This window comes from Echinops telfairi, unplaced genomic scaffold, assembly GCF_000313985.2.
Source record: "Echinops telfairi isolate 266 unplaced genomic scaffold, ASM31398v2 ScPeMD7_7416;HRSCAF=8454, whole genome shotgun sequence".
Taxonomy (NCBI): domain Eukaryota; kingdom Metazoa; phylum Chordata; class Mammalia; order Afrosoricida; family Tenrecidae; genus Echinops; species Echinops telfairi.
Genome location: NW_022111316.1, coordinates 4254816 through 4274378, shown reverse-complemented (window position 1 = coordinate 4274378; position 19563 = coordinate 4254816). Strand labels below are relative to the sequence as shown.

Here is a 19563-nt window from a genome sequence, read left to right as displayed (position 1 = left end):
ATGAGCAAAGGCTTTCTCCAGCTACTCCAGTTCTGATCTCTTTTCTGGTCTTTGAAATCCTTTTCTAAGAAACATACCATTTAGCACTCTATTCTACCTATCTTACATTTTTCATATCTGTTTCTTGGTGATTAGTTCCATATTTCCAGATATATTATGTATTGGGTCCTGGAGGAACCAACCATCTTGATTTTTCCTAACAACATGTCTCCTGGTTAGTGGAGTCGCCGTTCTTTCCTGTGTCCATTCATAAACCCATTTTTGTAGAATCTCAGCAGTAAGGGTTTCAAAGAGACCACGTGTCCCCATTTACTCCCAACTAACAAGGCTGGCATAATACCTTACTGTATTTAGTTAGCAGTGAGCAAGCCAGCAAAGAAGGGAGGCAGCCACAAACCATGACTCCTGGCAGCATGGGGGATTAAAGCTTCCAATGCATTTTTTAACACTATATGCTCTCATGTCCTGTAATTAAATATCTATTTAAATTCATGTGTGGTAAGATTATGTGCTGAGGTGTCCTGGTGGAGCAGTGGTTTAAATGCTGACTAAGTCTGTGATTGGAGCTCCCGAGCTGCTCTGTGGAAGAAGGATGTAACAGTCTATTTCTGTCATGGTTTCAGCCTCGGAAACCCTCTGAGGCAGTACTACTCTGTCTTCCAGGGTTTTATGATATAGATTGATTAAGTGATGACTTTAAAAAAAAGAGTACGTGTATTTTACTGCAAATATTTCCTAGAGTAATACAAAAGGTAGAGTGACAAAGTGGCATCTGGGCCAGGCAAAGAGTAGAGGGAGAGAGATCATGTCAGCAATTAAAATAGTCCATTAAAATATCACATGGAGAACTTGTAGGAGCTTTGGTGTCACATTAGCTACTAACAAAAACATTATGCACCCAGTTACTAACCAAAACATTGTTAGTTCAATTCCACCAGCTACTCTGAGCAAGAAAACTGTGGCAACACTAAGCATTCCTCCCCTGGGGCCTCTAGCAAAAGTTTTGCCCTTTTCCCACACAGCTGAGTTGAAATCAACTCTATGGCAATTTATTACATTTAAAATGGTTTTAATAAAAAAAAAGTATTTTATTTAAACAACAAAGCCTTTATTTCTTGTAGAAGAATTTATTATTAAATAAATTTTTTGGTTATATACTAATAGCACTATGTTGAGGTACAAATTACACACAAATGAACCCACAGTCAGTAGGCCAGCGTGGTATTTGCAGAGGTAAGCAGATATAGAAGGTCATCAGGTTGGGTGGTAGGCTTCTTGAAACTCCCAGGCTCAGCAGGTGATATGGTAGGCAGTTGGTTCATGTCCGAAGAACCAGAGGTGGATGAGCCAGATGCAGGGCACAGTGCTAGCAAAAGCTTCCCCACATCATCCACTTACATTGTAAGCAGTCTACACTCCTTAGGAAACTTCCTTTCAAACGAAGACCTCAGGGTTGTGATCTGAGTAATGGTGTTGTACCCACTCCAGCTTTTGTGCACCAGTTTTCAGTCAAGTTGCCACTTGGAGGTGGCTTGTGTGTTGCTGTGGTTCTGGAAGCGATGTCAATGGTATGTCAAACACCAGCAAGGTCACCCAAAGTGAACCCATTTCCAGCAGAGCTTCCAGACTAAGACAAAGGCATAGGCTAATCCAATTTGGAGAAAGTAGCCACCACTGATTTCTGCTGGATTCATTGTGTATGTTTTGTGAGTTTGAGGAGGACTTTGTAGATCGATGTCGGACCTATGGGCTAATGTCAGACTTATGGGCTTGGACTGGACTGAACTGGGTTGGGATGCTTAATGTACAAGTACCCTTTATATAAAACACTCTCTTATAAAATATGAGTGTTTATGAATTTTGTTTCTCTAGTCTACCTAGACTAACACAGGTGCGTTGACTTCTGTATGGAGTTGTGCTGTGTGGTGGTCTCTTGGTAAATGTGGTTCTTCTGTCCAAAGTGAGTTGGGAAGAATTTTTTGTATTACTGACTTTCTTTTAACGCATTTTCTGAGATTTTCCTTGTCTCAGAAACCTCTTACCTATCTGTATAGGTTGATGAATACTTTGGCGGGATAGAGGATTCTTGGGTTGGTGCTATTCTCTTTCAACTTCCAGAAGGTGCTACTCCGCTCTCTCCTCGTCTTCGTGGTGTCTGCTGATAAGTTTGAGTATATTCTTATTTAAGTACCCATATAGGTGACTACCTTTTTTCTCTCTCGCTGCTCTTATGATTTTCTACATTTCCTCAAAGTTGGATAATTTGACTACTATATGCCTAGGTGAATTCTTCCTGGGTTTCAGTCTTATTGGTGTCCCCTCTGCTTCCTGTATGATTGTTTGACTCTCATTCATTACGTTGGGGAAGTTTTCTTCCAGGAATTCCCTTGCTATTTTGGCTGTGGATTTCTTTGTTGTGTCCTGTTCTGTCTGGTATCCCAATTACTTGAATGTTGTTCCTCTTCATAACATTATTCATTGTTCTCAAACTTTCTACAGCTTCTTTGATTATCCAGTTTGATTGCCTTTCCCCTCTGTTGAAATCTGCTTGGTTATCTTTGAGATCTCTGATACAGTTCTTTGCCTCTTCTAACCTGTTGGTGAGGTCTCTGACCTAGATCTTTGATTCTGTTGCCTTGTTGTATCTCCCTTTGATATGTGGACTCTATCTTTTCTATTGTTTCATCCTTTTTCTGAATGGATTCCTTCATATCCTGTGTGACTCTAAGCAGCATCCTGAAGATTTCACCCTGTGGTGGTTCAACATCTGCTTCTCCTATGAGCAATGTTAGCTTCAGGTCTCCCTCTGACAATGTGTTTTATTCCTCTTGCTTTCTTGTAGAGGTTGCTGTTGTAGGTTGTTGTGTGCATGTTGTTTTGGTGGGGCTCAGTGCCATTTTCCCAGGAGTCAGGAGCCCTGAGCTATCTCTCTGGGAGGCAAGTAAGAATGATTCTTAGGGCTACCTGTAGGCAGCTGCACTGCGGGATTGGGCTGCTTCTCTATCTCACTAGGGGTTGATTCTCTCCCTAGACAGCTGGGATTACCTATATGGAGGGCAGAGAGAGTGGCCCTTTCAGGCAGCAAGGGTGGTGCTGTGCATGTCGATTGCATGGGAAGCCCCAGGTGCAGTGCTTGAGGCAGTGTGGAGCACTGTGGAGGGTGGGTGGGGTTTCCTGAAGTGGGGAGTGCCCCATAGGGTGGGGGTGCACTGAAGGGTGGACAGGGGGGCCTGGAAATGGTGTGAACCTGCTGTGGTGTGGATGGTGCTTGCTGGGAAATGTAGGCACCAGACCATAAATAGCTGGAGCTGTACAGTGCCTACAGGTAGGGAATTTTGGGATAGCACTGTGGGGAAGTTGTCAGAGAACAGTTCTGGGGTGCTTTGAGGGCTAATTATGGGTTCCTCCCACTCCCTGAGCCTCCTGATCCCTGAGCTCAATGATTGCCACAAAGCTCCCAATGCAGCCCTTTTACCTCAGCGCCATCTTGCTAGAAGTCCGAGAATTGGTTCTTGGGACTCTCAAAAGGTACAGTGTTTGAATATACCTTGAAAATATCAAAGAAATAATAAAATCAAGAACAACAAAACAAGTGCGTGAACAAGTAGTAACAAAATATGTGACTTCTGTTTTCTGGAATGAATAAAAAGGAGAAAATTCCAAAAGGGTGAATGAGTCTCTATAATGCTGAAGGAGAAAGCCTGTTTCCTAAATAACCCATTTTCCCAACCAATTAGAGATTCAAAATTGAGTGGGGTGGCAAACTCACTGCCACTGAGTCAATTTTGACTCATATGACTGTGTAGGACATGGGTTGACTTGCATCTTTGGATTTCTGAGACTAAATCTTTATAGGTGTCGACACCCTCACTTCTCCCCCGTGGAATGCAGAGGATGAGTTAAAATGGCTGATTTTCTGGTTAGCAACTCATATGTAACCCAGTAAGCCACCAGAGCTCCTAGTGGGGTGACTAATCACATTAAAAGAACAAACCATGCATGATTTACAGAGATCTCCAGATATACCCTTGACATAGTGACATAAGCAATATTCATGTATCAAAAACAAGAGGGAAAGGATGGGAAACTAAAGTGTAAAATGTCATGGAAGAGGCATCATCTGACCTCTTTTAACTTCACATGTGGAGAAGAGGATCAAGTTCAATAGCCCAAGAATGGTTCCTATGAGACAGAGGTGAAGCATGTTTCCAATCTGCAACCATTTTTACCAATTCTTAAACTAAACGTTCTTCCTATGGCATGCTTTCCTTCTCTGCTGTGACAAAATTTGTTGCAACAGTCATACAGAGCTCACAGATTACACACACTCCCATGCTTCCATGAGTCTGTAGCTATTGCAACAAATTCCACTTCCAGTACCAACTGTAAGAATTACTTGAAGGGGGAGGCGTCTGCTATGTAGCCTCACAAGGTGGGGGCCAGGTCATTAACAGTATCATCAGTCCAATTTCTATGAGACAATAGTCAGACATGCTTTTACCTACTAACCTTTTTAAAAAAACAAAACAAAACAAAACAAAACAAAACACCAGTTCGGACACCAGCCATTCCTTCCCCAACACTCTCTACTACTAGGCTGAATTCAATAATTCGTTGCAATGGTCACAGAACTCACAGACTAGGCTCATGTTTATACGGTCTATTTTGGATGTAACTGCTTACAATTCAGGATCTAGTCCCCTGATATATAGAAGTGTAACATCAAAGGGACTAACATGTCAGGGCAGAGAAGCAGAAGAAGTAGATACAGGGGACTATATTTCTTGTCCCCTAAGTCTAGGTAGTTCCCTGCACAGGGACCCAGACTCCAAAGGATGTACCCCATTCCCATATCTTCTATTTCAGTTGTGTAAATTCTCCTCTGTGCTCTAGATTTGGTTTCCTTTAAGTCTAGAAGGAGAGCAGAATTGACAGATGGCTCCATTAGGGTTTTACACACCTTATTCACATGATCCAATTCTATAAAAGATGTGCCCATGAAAGCATATTGCGTTGTGCAAATATACTGCAAATGCTCTCTTTAAAATGTTAAAAAACCAAAGGTATCTCTTTGACGACTAAGATGTGCCTGATCCAAACCATTTTCTTTTCTTTTTAACAGTTTTATTGGCACTTCACCCACACACCATACAATTCAGTAGTTCAATCATATCATGAAGAGTTGTACAATCATTACCACAATCAATTTTAGAACAATTCCTTCTTTCTTGTACTCATTGTTATTTGTGTAATTATTTTTTAATGGTGTCAAAAATATACATAACAGAACATTCTCCAACTTAAAAATTTCTACATGTATAATAACATCAACTCAATGCCTACCTAAGCAAGTACTCTTCCTCCTTCACCCATGTTAACCATAAATCAAGTTTGGATTTTTTTCTTGATTTAGCCTTCCCATATCACACACTTCCATAATTAAATCGCTTTAAAGAAGTTGTATATATATATATGTCATCACAATTTGTTCTAACGCTCCCTCTCCCCTCCTGCATTTATTATTTGCTCTCCAATTCAACCCCAACCTCCCACATCCCTCTCTTCGTACCCAATCAACCATTCCATCAGTTATTGTCTCTATGCATCCACTCATTCTGTGCCTCATAAACTGGGGAAACTAACAGGAACAATAATAAACAAAAATGAAATGAAACAGAAAGACAAAATAATGATAATATAAGGATTAAAAAAAGTAAAGAGAGACATGAAAGACCACTAACAACATTAAACAAGCCATATAAGGAATTTCTGTTGTGGAACAAGTGAGAAATATTTCAGCTTAAAACAACTTCCGGTTGGGTCAAGAGGGAAGTTAACTGACCAAGATAATATTGTACACCATGGTACTTTCAACTGCCCCATATGCATATGAAAGATACACAGTGAATGAGGATAACTGAAGAAGAATGGATGCCTTTGAGTTATGGTGCTGGCAAAATTATTGAATATACCATGAACGGTCAGGAGAATAAACAAATCTGTCTTGGAAGTATACAGCCAGAATGCTCCTTAGAAGCAAGGATGGAAATATTTCATCTCACATACTTTGAACAGGTTATCAGGAGGGACCAGTTCCTGAGGAAGGACATCATGCTTAGTTAAATAGAGGATCAGCAAAAATAATAAGACCTTACATGTCATGGATTGATATAGTGGCTACAACGATGGATTCCAACATAACAGCAATTGTGTAGATGATGCAGGACGGAGAACTATTTCTTTCTGTTGGACAGAGATTTGCTATGAGTCAACACAACACAACACAACACAACACAACTGCATGGAGCTACAAAAAAAAAAATCCCTTTCAATGGTGTCATGCCACCCTCCTTTGTGGGCCACAGACACTTACTTTGTTGTATTGCCCAGTCCTTTGGTGGGAGTTGTGAAGATTGTGACTAGAAGAGTCTAAGTAACTCTCTGCAGGATGTCTAGCATGTGTGTAAAGATTATTGGAGCAGAATGAGATAAACACAATGCCCCTTAGGCCCCCAGAAAATTCATAAAGTATGATGTTAGAAAGTTACATGAGGCTGGTAGGTGCTGAGAGAGGATGGATATACTATGAGCAAGAGAGGAGATAATGAAGAAAGTACCATATAATTGGCAGAAACAAATTTAATCACATTTGTTGTTTGAATGAGTGATAAATAGAATCTATATGCCTTATATTTTGCATATAGGTTATGTATAGTATTAATGCATTTTAGAATATCCAGCTACTTAGACTAACATGCTCTGGGCCAGCTGGAATCTCCCAGTGACCTTTCTGAAGGCATCTTTCACATCCTTGTTTCTCAAGCTGTAGATCAGAGGGTTGAGCATGGGGATGACCACAGTGTAGAAGACAGACACGACCTTGTCTTCTTCCAGGGATTTTTCTGAGCCACTCCGTATATACATGAAGGTGAGAGTCCCAAAGAAGAGGGCCACAGCCGTGAGGTGGGACACGCATGTAGAGAAAGTTTTGGCCCTGCCACCTGAAGATTTCATCTTTAGGATGGCCTTGATGATGAACAGATAGGAAATCAGGATGACCAAAGCATTGACCACGATCACAAAGTTGCCAAAGAAAACAATGATAATCTCCATGCTTCTTGTGTCACTGCAGGCGAGCTTAAGCAGGGGTGGGAGGTCACAGAAGAAGAAGTTGATCTGATTGTCATCACAGAAGGTGAGGGTGAAGGTACATGCGGTACGCAGTATGGCCCCTGACACACCACACACGTAGGCTCCTACTACCAAACTCCAGCAGATTCTGGGATTCATGGCCACAGTATAAAGCAGTGGGTTTCTAATGGCAACATAACGGTCATAGGCCATTACTGCCAGCAGGAAACACTCGGTACTTGCACAGATGGTGAAAAAAAAGAACTGGGCAGCACATTGGCCATAAGAGACAGTTGTCTTGCCTGTGGACAGTGTGGCCAGGATCTGAGGAGTGATGACTGAAGAATAGCAGGCGTCCAAGAGGGAAAGATGGCTCAGGAAGAAGTACATTGGAGTGTGGAGATGGGCATCTAGGTGGATCAAAACGACCATCCCCACATTCCCCAGAAGGGTGACTAGATAGAAACTCAGAAATACCATGAAGAGGGGAATCTCTAAATTGGGGTGATTGGCAAAGCCCACGAGGATGAACTCAGTTACTGTGGTGAGATTATACTTGGCCATGGGTGGAATATTGGTCTAAGACGAAGAATGAAATTAAAAAGCAATTTCAGAATTGAAGGTCAAATTCTTTCTGTGATTGAAGTATGAGTTACATTTCTGGGTCAACCTCAAAGAGCTTAATTTTCATAATGTACCTGCTTGATTCTCCTTGGAGTTCTGATTTCTTTTTATGCATTTCATGAAGCTGAGCCTTAAGTTGTGCTTCTATTCAAATTGTTCTTGCTCATATTTGAACATTCCTACAAGAGTAAGAGACACACAGATGTTCATATTTGGAAGTGATCCTGACGGCAGCTATTCTAAACCCCATGGAATTGTACAGTCTCCTTTAGGGTATAACCATCATGTGGTCATCCAGGAGCTGTGTCAAATACGTGATGCAGAGGTTGCACCTGACCTTGTCTGACTTCTCAAGGAGAAGCAACTAAATCGTCAGTATGGGCATCAGCTTCCCAAGGCTGATTCTTCTGACGGTGGTGCCAGGCATGCCATCACTCTAACACCTTTTTACAATTTCTGATAACAACCATCCCTCCCACAGCTTTCACCACTGCTCAGTGTTTGCCAATTCACTGCAATGGCCATGTAGAACTCACAGAGAATACTCATGACCATTGAGTTTATTAGGGAAGTTAACGGATTGTAACTCACGTGAGAGAAATTTGTGATATAGCTGTTCCCTCAGGACAATCTATTTCCTGATATCCCTGCAGGCAGGCCTCCCTCCATCCCCAATCTCTTGTCTTGGATCTACCCCACTCCAAAGCTGCTTTAGAGATGCCAGTAAATACCCAGAGGGCATGTACTTCCATCTTAAGCCTCTGCCTGAAAGCAATGAGCTCTAAATCTCTGGGTCAACAGCTAGCTCTCCCAATTAAGTATCCGCTGGCACCCCATACCACAAGTAACTCTCCTTGTTCTGTGGCCTGAGAAGTCACAGCTCTGGCTCTCCGTTGTGTTGCTGCCACTGCTACCCCTCATCTGTTACTGTCTCTTGTCTCAGCTGTTTCCTGGATCAAAGAGTTTCCGTGCAGAGGGATCTTGGTGCTAGTGAACACATTTCGTTCCTCATTCATGTCACTTGCTAGTAGTGAAACCTCCCTTTCTGCTTCTGAGATGGCTCCATTTAAACACAGGAGGATGGTAACTGACCAATTTCCTCATTGTATGTGCAAGTTGTGACTGTAAGCAGTCACAATTAACCCTGTTCACAGTCATTCACAGCTGAATCCTTTCAGTATCTTTCTCTATGTCTCTTATTCAGACCCAACAGGACAAAACTTGTTTGGTGGGATTTACAAAAACAACGGCTAAAATGTCTATATTCACTGTACTGTGTGAGGCTCTTTCATTGGACAGCCCTAGGTGTTCATTTCTTTCTGAACCACATTCTCTCTCCCTGTACCACCCACGCATTAGCCTTTGTTTTATACTTTCCATAGTTACAATTCTAATCCCTTCTCATGAAAGACTTTCAGAAATTGGAAGGTCATCTACTTTTGATGTTGACTATTCTCTCAGATTACACCTTAATACAGTTTCTTTTTCTTATGTAATTATTTGAACGTACTTTTTTTTGGTTCAAGACTAGTTAGAATGGCATCAAATGAAAGCTAAAAGTCTTTTTCGCCACCTAACATTCACTCTCCTTGCTCAGATGTCATCCTCTTCAATATACCATATCGATTTTCATTTCGGTAATTTAAATCACCATGATTAAAAGTGTGTTCAAACTTGTGGGCCTGCTCATCTAGTTGTAAGTCTTTAGGCACGTTATCTAATCTTTTCTTCTTTAATTTCCTTATGCATAGTCTGAAAAAAAATGTCATAGTGTTATTTTGAGTAGTAGATAAGTTAGTAATTGTAAAAGGTGTTGAGCTGTGCCTGGCACCCAGAAAGAGCCATATCACATTATCATCATTAATTTTAGATAGTATGTATTGACTTCCTGTTCTGGAAGAAAATGTATTTTCTCATATAAACTTTATTATAATGCGCTCTTTAGACCTTTTATGGATTTTCATACTTTAAAATAGGACAGATATTAGGACATTTCTTCCAAGCCTCCCTTAGTCCATATACTTTAAATAATATATTTGCATCTCTAATTCTTTGTTTCAATAATTGAGTGACTAGATCTGAAGTGTCACTGACTTGGATGAAGAATTTATTCCACCTTTCTTTTCTCCATCTTCTTTGTCCCATTAAAAAAAGCAAAACAAAACAACCAAAAATACCACCCCCTTCTTTCAACTATATCTGCTATTCCTGTTAAATCTTCTGTACTTTGCATATGAGTTAATTCAGGAAATAGTAATTGGTGCTTATTATGGTGACACGTACATTGTTTTCTGAAAAATATGTAAAGAAAAAAATGTCAATTTCTTCTAGTATATGCTTTCAAGCATCGAGTCAAATGAATACTTAATCCCTAATTGCTTAGGATAGTTATGGCATGGTTTCTTTTAAGTCATGGTATTTTTTCATTTAATACATTTCTATTAAAATTGCTATGTAATCATTTGAGTCACATCGAACCATTCCAAGTCCATGAAAGATGCTAAGTTCTGAGTGTTTTTCTGTGAACTTTTGCAAGGAAAGTCAGGATCATATAACTTTTCTTCCAAGACAGCTGTACTGTAATAGGACCTTCGACATACAATATTTTATGGATTTCTTCCAACAATCACATGGAAGAAGTGACAAGCTTATTTGAAAATGAGAAACTGAGACCAGACATTTAAAGTTATTTTTTGACTTCCATTTCAGTGTTTAGATTCAGTCTTCATACCAAAGTCTCCTGAATTCATTACTTTATCACACCCTCCTGGATGGTTTGCTTGGCTTCCTCATTAATATCTCCACAATCTTCTCAGGCAAGACTTTGCTAATTCAGAGTCCTTGTATCTATAATGAACTCCCTGGCTATGAACATTATATCATCCAGATACCCTGTCGAATCCATGAACATCAAAGTTGGATTATTTTTAAAGACTCCATCCCTTATAGCACAACTAGGAATTCTCTTTGCTGTAGTAACATGTAGATTGTCATTTTTGACAAGATCCATAGTAATAAAAACTGCTCTTCATGATGCCTGTTTATTATTTTAAACATTTTCAAACTCATGAATATCCTCCATACCCCTGTGAAATGCACATGATTGACACTTTCATTAACCTCGAGTTAGTAAAACAGACCCTCAGAAAGGCTGAAAGTAAAAAAGTCAAAGAATTAGTTGCTTGCAAGCTTGGGCATAGTTGGCACAAATAACTGTGAGATTTCTCTCCCACCTGAGTTCTAATTCCTCTGAGACCTATCAGCAAGAGGATCTGAATTTGTGATGAAGTCTCCAGTCAATCCAGATACCTGAAGAATCATCATAATAACTTTACTCTCTTTGTGGGAAGAGGGGCACAATTCCATTAGGCCTAGTGAATGCTGCCCTTGGGTTAGAGACCTCCTCCAACTCAAATCAGTGGTCATATGAGGGAGTACGCCCTAACTGTAATTGTGCTGGGTGGAGTGGGGGCCTTCATACTATGCATTTTTCCTGCTAGGTGAGCATTGAGCAACTCACTCTGAGTTAGTGCACCCAGTGCGGTTGCCTGGGAATGTTCCCTCTGGTCACAGTGAATTTTTTCATGAAAGCAGTTTCGCTGCAATCTTGTTTTTTGTGATGGCCGATTTAAAAGAACAGCTGGTGGCTATGAAATTTTGTTTCCTGCTTGGGAAAATGCTGCAGAAACTGTTGAACACACCTTACAAGGACAGCACTATGGGAAAAACTCAATTGTACGAGTAGTTTTCTCATTTCAAAAGAGGTGAAATCTTGATTAATGACAAACCTCATTCTGGACATCTGTTAACCTCCAGAATGGAAGAAAATGTTGACTTGTAATGCATTTGAAGTTTGTTCCACTAGGTCAGATTGTTAATCAAGCTTTCTATTTAGAGTTCTGAAAAGATTATGCAATGGTGTGTGACAAAAAAATGCCTGATTTATTTCAGATGGGGGACAGGTTTTGTCACCAGGACAATGCACCTGCTCATGCATCTGAGTGCACCAGTTTTTGGCAAAAACCAGTACGTCTCTTGTCCCACACACCTTACTCCCCTGACCTCGCTCCGCGAGGCTTCTTTTAGTTTCTGTGAATAAAGAGAGACAGGAAAGGAGAGTGATTTGATGACATAGGAGAGGTGAAAAAAAAAATGAGGGAAGTCTTGTCAGCCATCCAAACAGATGAATTTGAAAAATGTTTCCAAGAATGGAATAGCAGATTTGACAAATGTAATACATGTAATGGAGAGTACTTTGAAGGTAATAAAATTGTTTCTTAAAAAAATTAAATACATAGTTTTGAAAAAAATTCCTTTGTGGGCAGGGAACCCCTTGTTTATCATAAAATGTAACTTCTTAGGGTCATTCTTCATCCTGCATCCCAGCTAACCACTTACTCTAACGGCAGGGTTTGGTGATTAGTTAGTTTCTTCAGATGTCTCTGTTGGTGTGGTCAAGCATCATAGATGTCATGTTTAGGACTGGGACTAACTCGTGTAAGCTTCAAACATTTACTTTTTTTCTTTGAGCTTTAATTTCTGCTCTGAAAAGTGGTGGGGCTATACTGTTACTTTGAGGCATCATTGAATTGCTTCCGACCCATAGCAACCATATTCCCAAAGAAGGAAACCCTACTTCTTTGTGCCATCCTCACAATTGCTCATTTGCTGGAGCCCATTGTTGCAGCCACTGTGTCAATCCATCTCACTGAGGGCCTTGTCAGTAATATAAGTCTCTCACACCTGTGCATTTTGTATACCTAGGTATGGGGGCTAAGTGAGGCTTGAAAGAGTTTTCCTATTTGAAAAATGGGTACTATTTACTGCCAACTATTATACACCGTGGGCTGCTAGATGAGCAAACAATCAATGTTAGAAGAAGTAGATTCAGAATGCTACTTAGAAGCAATGGTGAGAAGATGTTGTCTTACATAAATTGGAAATGTTAAGCATCAGGACCAAGATCAGTGAGAAAAGGGAATATCCTCCGGGAGATGGATGGGCACCTTGGTTGTAACACTGGGCTCGAACATAACTGTGATTTGAAACTGCTCTACATGGTGTTGCTGTGAGTTGGAACCAACTTGACAATATCTAACAATACCAATTAGATAACTAAAATATAAGAACACTGTTTCAATTGATTTACAGTTCCTTAAGCATAATCCTAAGGAGCCCTGGTGGTCCAGTGGTTAAGCATTGGGATGCTAACTGCAAGGTGAGCAGTTTGAAACCACCAGCCCTTCTGAGGGAGAAAGATGAGGCTCTCTACTCCCACAAAGAGTGACAATCTCGGAAGTCCACGGGGCAGTCCTAGCTTGCCCTCAAGTTCATCGTGAGTTAGAATTGACTCCATGGCAGTGAGTTTAAAGAGTTAGAGTCTTGCAAGCACACGAGGGCTGTTCTACCCTGTCCTATATGAGTTGGAATTTACTCGGTGGCAGAGAATAGACCCAATCCTATGGAACGCAGGGCAAGAATTGAGTTAAGCCTATCTCTCCAGTCCCTGAAAAGCAGCACCTTTCTCAGGACTTGGGCCTTCTTTATCTTTTACATTTTATCTTCATCTCCTTTCATTCTGCTCATTTTTGTCCTCATTCAACTGCTATTTTTTTCCAGTGTATTCTCTCTGGATATAGATAGGTTTCAAAAAGTTTGTGGAAAAACTCCATTATCTTTTAATTATGCTTTTCTAGAAACTTTTTTTTAGCCCCTCATGTGTGTATATATATATATTTATCATTTCATATTTTCTGTAATGTTTATTTAAAAATTTTATAGTACAGAGGACTCAATTTGTTTTAATATTTACATACATGATATTCATGATATGCTAGTATAACTCCAATTTTGGGTTTCTTTCTTTTAAAAAAATCATTTTACTGGGGGCTCATGCAACTCTTATCACAATCCATACATCCATCCATTGTGTCAAGCACATTTGTTTCCCTCATCATTTTCAAAACATTTTCTTTCTATTTGAGCCCTTGGTATCAGCTCCTCATTTTTCCCCCTTCCTCCCTGCTCCCCCCTTCCTCATGAACCCTTGATAATTTATAAATTATTATTATTTTATTATAACTTACACTGTTCAATGTCTCCTTGGGTTTCTTATTCTACACATTGTATTTTTGTAATTTGTGCACGATTGCAGGAAAATCGAGTTTGTTATGTGTAATTTTGCAATGAATTTTCTTCATATAAATGCTCCTAAAAGCTGTGTGTGAACCTCTGGGGTGTTAACTTGTCTATGGGTCACCAGTTTAATAAGTAGAAGAGTTGCACTATGAACCTGAGTAATTTGATGATAAATTCTGTGCACCTACGCTTTGCTGCCCTCTTATACCCACTGTATCTTTATGATTTAGGGATCCTCCCAGTAGTTATTTTGCTAATAAGATAGTTCCTCACTAATTTGGAACATTCCCTCAAAGTCCTCTTGCTTTCAAGGTTGAACCCTTTGGGGAGAGTGAAAGAGCTCGACAGGGTTAACCCTTTCCACCTTTCTGGGTTCAGTATCTCAAAAAATATTAGAGCTAACCTTTGTTGAGTTCTTTACAGGCACCACGCTGACTGCTCTTTTTCATTTACTCTCACAATAAGGGTGTGAGAGAGGTGTATTCATCCTCATTGTGTACACGAGGTTTGCTGTTGGTAGTTATAGTGCGGTGACCCCCGTGTGCAGAGCAGAACTGCTTCATAGGGCTTTCAAGGCAGATTGCTGGCCTCTCTTGGCACTTGCCTCTAGATGAGTTTGAACCGGAAACTTTTCAGCTAGTCATGAAGGTCTTTAATTGCACCACCCAGCGCATTATCTTTACTTTACAGATGATAAAAGTTGAGCTTAAAAACATTACATATTTTCTTTCCCAGTGTTTCAAAGCTAGAAATAAATTTGTAGATCTGAACTCTGGTCCCCCTGACTCCAGAGATAAAGTGTTGAATCACTATGCTATACTGCTTTGCCTAATATTGGGAACCGTCTTGAACATAACTCTGTGACAGCAATAATATTGAACATCCCACACACATGATCTCATATAATCCTTTCAATGATCCCATGAGATAATTAGAAAGAAAAGAAACAATGGATGGTTTTGCCACTTGTTGGAAGTCATATTACTAGTCAGTGAAAAAGACTGGATTGTAATTAAGGTCTGTCTGATTTCAAAGCCAGATTTCTCTTACACATGATTATCACACCTCAGTATAATTACAGTAGGCCGAGTAACTTACCGGGAATTCTCTGGTCCAAGCTCTCCAGTCAACCCTATATCCACATATCATCTTGTTTATATTTTATAAATCCACCTATTGACACACAACAAAAACTCACCCAAATTCACTTCCAGTTCTGACTCATAGCAACTAAGATTGAATAAAATTCAGCAGTTGATTAAAAAAAAAAAATCCAGTCTTACATGGTGTAAAGTTGAAATGACAACATGAAGTCAACTCTATTAGGTGACAAGTTCAAATGACAATGTTCAGATTCTTTGCCCAGTTACACTTTCCCAGTTTGTGGGAAATTACAGCAGAGTGGGTTCTTCCCAAGGTTAGCAGGTGATAATTATGTCTTAATTACCTAGCAGAACAAGTCCAGGTAGACTCATCTTAGTTCTAAGATTGTTCAGCATCTTGTTGGAAGAATCTAAGATTATCCAAATCGTTAACAATGACCAATACAGATTACACAATCATGCTTTTTTTCCTGGATAAGCATACCAGCAAAGTATTTTAAATGCTTTCAGGCATGCGTTTGTGGAAGGGATGCAGTGAGCTCAAAGTTTGTACCTGCATCAGGAGTAGCACCCGGGATGTTCCCCAGGGCCTCTCAGGAAAAGTTCCCCCTATCAGAGTGAACACACTTCAGTAGGAGCTCATTATCTCCTCTCTTCATTTGAGAGCAGAGAAACAAATCTTGTGGGATTAATGATAGTCTCAAAGCTCCTCTGCAACGCCTGAAGTGAATGAATATGTTTTTTCTTTGTCTGGTCCTAATGTAATCTCCCACTATCTTGCAGATACTCAGTGCATCGCAGGGCTGATAACTCTTGTCAAAATCTCTTTACACTTCATCCATCCTTGGTTTTCAGGTTGAGCCCCATCCCAGGTGTTGAAACCCAGCTGTATTGCCTGCTTGAATTTCATAAGGAAGGATGCTTATTGATTCAGGAGGAAATGAAGTTGGGGCAGCCTAAACAAAAGACTTGCACTGATTGAATCCATACCCATGTAGCTTATTGGTTCACCTTTCTATTAGATGCATTTGCATGGTTTTCATGGACAAAGACTTTCCTTGGCTGCTCCAGATCTCATCTCTTCTCTGGTCTCTGAAATCCTTTTTCTTTCTTTGAATTTCAATTGAGTTTAGTTATTTTTTATTAATCATTTTATTGGGGAGCTCTTACAGATCTTATAACCATCCAAAATTCAATTGTATTAAGCACAAATGTACATATGTTGCCATCATCATTTCCAAAACATTTTCTTTCTACTTGAGCACTTGGTATCAGCTCCTTCCCCCCACCCCTCACTCCCCCTGAAATCCTTTTCTAAGAAACATAGGATTTCACTCAGTTCCACTTATCTTGCATGGTTCATAGCTGTTTCTTGATGGTTAGTCTAATTTTACCAGCTAGATTGTAGGTTCCTGGAGGAGCCATCTTACTTCCCCTAATAACATGTATCCTGCTTAGTGGAGTTGCCCTTCTTTCCTGTGTGCTTTCATAAAATCATTATTGTAGAATCACTGAAGGAGGGTTCTCAAAGAGACCACATGCCCCCATATCCTACTAAGTAATGTTAATTATCCTATGATAATTAACAAGCAGTAACCTAGCCAGCAAAGAAGGGACAGATCAGGACTCCTGGAGACATTGGCCATTCAAGCTTCCAAATGCATTTTTAACAATATTTACCATCATATCCTGTAATTGAATATATATTTAAATTTGTTTGTGGCAAGATTATGTCCTGGTGGGATAGTGGTTTAATTGCTAGTGAAGTCTGTGACTGGAACCCCCTCGCTGTTCTGTGGAAGAAGGCCATGACAGTTTACTCTTGTAGTGGTTTCAGCCTCAGAAACTCTAGGAGACCGTCCTACTCGGTCTTTCAGGGGTTTTATGATATAGCATTGATTAAATGACAGCGGTTTTTTAAGAGTATGTGCATTGTACTGGAGATATTTCCTAGAGAGTTACAGAAGGTAGAGTGGCATCTGAGTCAGGACAAGAGCAACGGGAGGGAGATTATGTCAGCATAAAGTGGCACATTAATTATCTACCCAGCAACTAACCAAAAGGTTAGCAGCTCAATCCCATTAGCTACTCTGCAAGAAAACTGTGACAAAAGTCAAGATCCCACTCTTACAAACTGTAGGGGAAATTTTACTCTTGTTCCATATTGCTGAGTTGAAATTAACTTCATGGCAATGTTTTACATTTAAACAGGTTTTAATTTTTTAAAGGTATTTTATTTAAACAATGCATCCTTTATTTCTTGTTTTAGAATTTATTGCCAAATACAATTTTTTTGGCTATATGCTAGCAACACTTTATTGAGGTATAATTTGCCTCAGTAAATTTTACCTGAGTAAAATGAACCAATATTACAGGTACTGTTGAATGATTTATGCACATATAAATTACATATACATTACATACATATTACACACACATCACATACATTGCATATGAATCAAATAGAAAGGATATATACATTACATATAAATGATATATATTTATATATATAAAACCATCACCTCAATCAAGATATAGAAGATTAGTAAACCACAATCATTTCCTATCCCTATCCAGTCCCTGTAATTCTCCCTCTACCCTCCACCATTCTGATTTCTATCATGTTGAACATCATATAAGTGAAATCATACAATATGCATTCTTTTGTGTCTGACTTATTCCATTCAACTTACTGTTTTTGGCATTTTCTGGGTATACCAACTGTAAGCTTACTTGGATAAGAAGGCTGATTCTGGGTAAGAATCTCCAGTTTCATGGTTCCCTTTTGTTATATGTTCAGATTCTTAGTCTTTACCACTAGAACCCATCAGGAGAGAGCTTAAAATGGTTTAATTTCTTGTTGTAGGGCTTATGATTTTGCTTTAAAACCTTAGGGTCCCTGCCTATAGTTCTTCCTTTGTAGTTTTTCCTATTTAAATATAGCATCGTTATTTGCTGCAAGCCCTGTGAACAATGTCACATTTGTTGATAGAGATATAAAAGACACAGATACATGTTGTTGAGCCTAGACCAAATGGGGGGCTTTTTTATGTTCTGGAAGCCTCCCAGGAACCTGCTCAAGGATAAGACAAACAAAGTCTAAATATGGTCTCTCCTGCCTTCTAAACTTAAAGGAATCCACTGAATGTCTTTCCTTACCCATAAGTATAATGGGCATAAGGGCATCCACTTGACCTTTGCTCTAGAAGGGATATCCCGAAATCCCCCAGCATATTCATCATCTAGAGACTTCTCTGAGCTCTCTAGAGAAATATATATATATATACATATACAGCTCACACAGTTGTAGAAGTAAACAAATCCAAGTCCAGGCAGGTTCCACATTTGTGAGTCAGACGTTAGACTGGAGGGGGCTGATGACACCAGTTTTGGCAGGAAGATGATAGGCTGCTGCAAAGGAATCTAAGGTCATCAGAGGAGATGCTTGCCTTTTGATGACTCCCAGGATCAGCAGGCAATATGGGAGGCAGTTGGCCCAAAGAACCAGAGGTGGGTGATAGAGATGCACATTTCAGTGTTAGCAAAAACTTTTCCACGTGACCCACATATTGTAAGCAGGATATACCACTGAAGAAACTTCCTTTTAATGGAATGCCTCAGGATTGTGATCTGAGTAATGGTGTTGCATCCACCTAATTTTTGTACACCAACTGCCTGTCAGTTTGTCATACTTTGGTGGCTTGTGTGTTGCTGTGATTCTGGAAGTGATGTCATTGATCTTTCAAAACCCAGCCAGGTCACCAAGTAAACATTTTCCAGCAGAAATTCCAGATTAGAATAGACTAAGAAGAAGAATTAGGCTGCCCAATTAGGAGGAATTAGACACTGAAAACTTTATAGATTACATTCGAACATTGTCATTTATTGAAGGTCTAATGAATATCAGCAGAAACTTCTCATATATACTGCCAGAGATGAGCTCTGAAGTTCTGAAGACCGTCAACATAGGATTGAGAAAGAACTACCTTCTCAAAGCACAGTTGTCTATAATGACTTTGATGGAGTAAACCCTGCAGAAGTAAAGACTTTGCAACCTTCAGTTGGTGATGGGGCATGACTCAAAATGAGAAGAAACAGTTGTCAAAATCTATGAATTATCAGAACTGGGAATGCATTATGAATGATGAATCCAGGAAATTTGGAGCTTATAAAAAATGAAGTGGAATGGATAACGATCGATATTCTAGTCATTAGTTGAAATGGACTGGTGTTGGCCAATCTGAATCAGAAAATTCTATGGTTTGCTAAGACATATTGAAGAGGAGTGGTATTGAATTCATCATTAAAAAGGATATCTCAAGAACTATCTTTAATGACAATGCTGTCTGTGATAGCATTTTATCTGCATACAAAGAAAACCCATCAATACAACTGTCATTCTAATTTACCCATAAATCATGAAAGTTAGTGATAAACAGATTGAAAAATTGTAGCAATATATTCAATCTGAAATTGATCAAACATTCAATCATGTTACATTGAAAATTATGTGATTGGAATGCAAAAGTTGGAAACAAAGAGGGAAGAATAGTAGTTGGAAAATATG

General features: G+C 39.6%; 1 protein-coding gene across 1 annotated transcript; it reads right to left on the bottom strand.

The window, feature by feature from the left end:
- Nucleotides 1-6744: 6744 nt before the first annotated feature.
- Nucleotides 6745-7695, bottom strand: LOC101648426 (olfactory receptor 9I1). The gene has a single exon (XM_004714969.1). The coding sequence runs from the start codon at nucleotides 7693-7695 to the stop codon at nucleotides 6745-6747; it is 951 nt and encodes a 316-aa protein (XP_004715026.1).
- Nucleotides 7696-19563: the final 11868 nt, after the last annotated feature.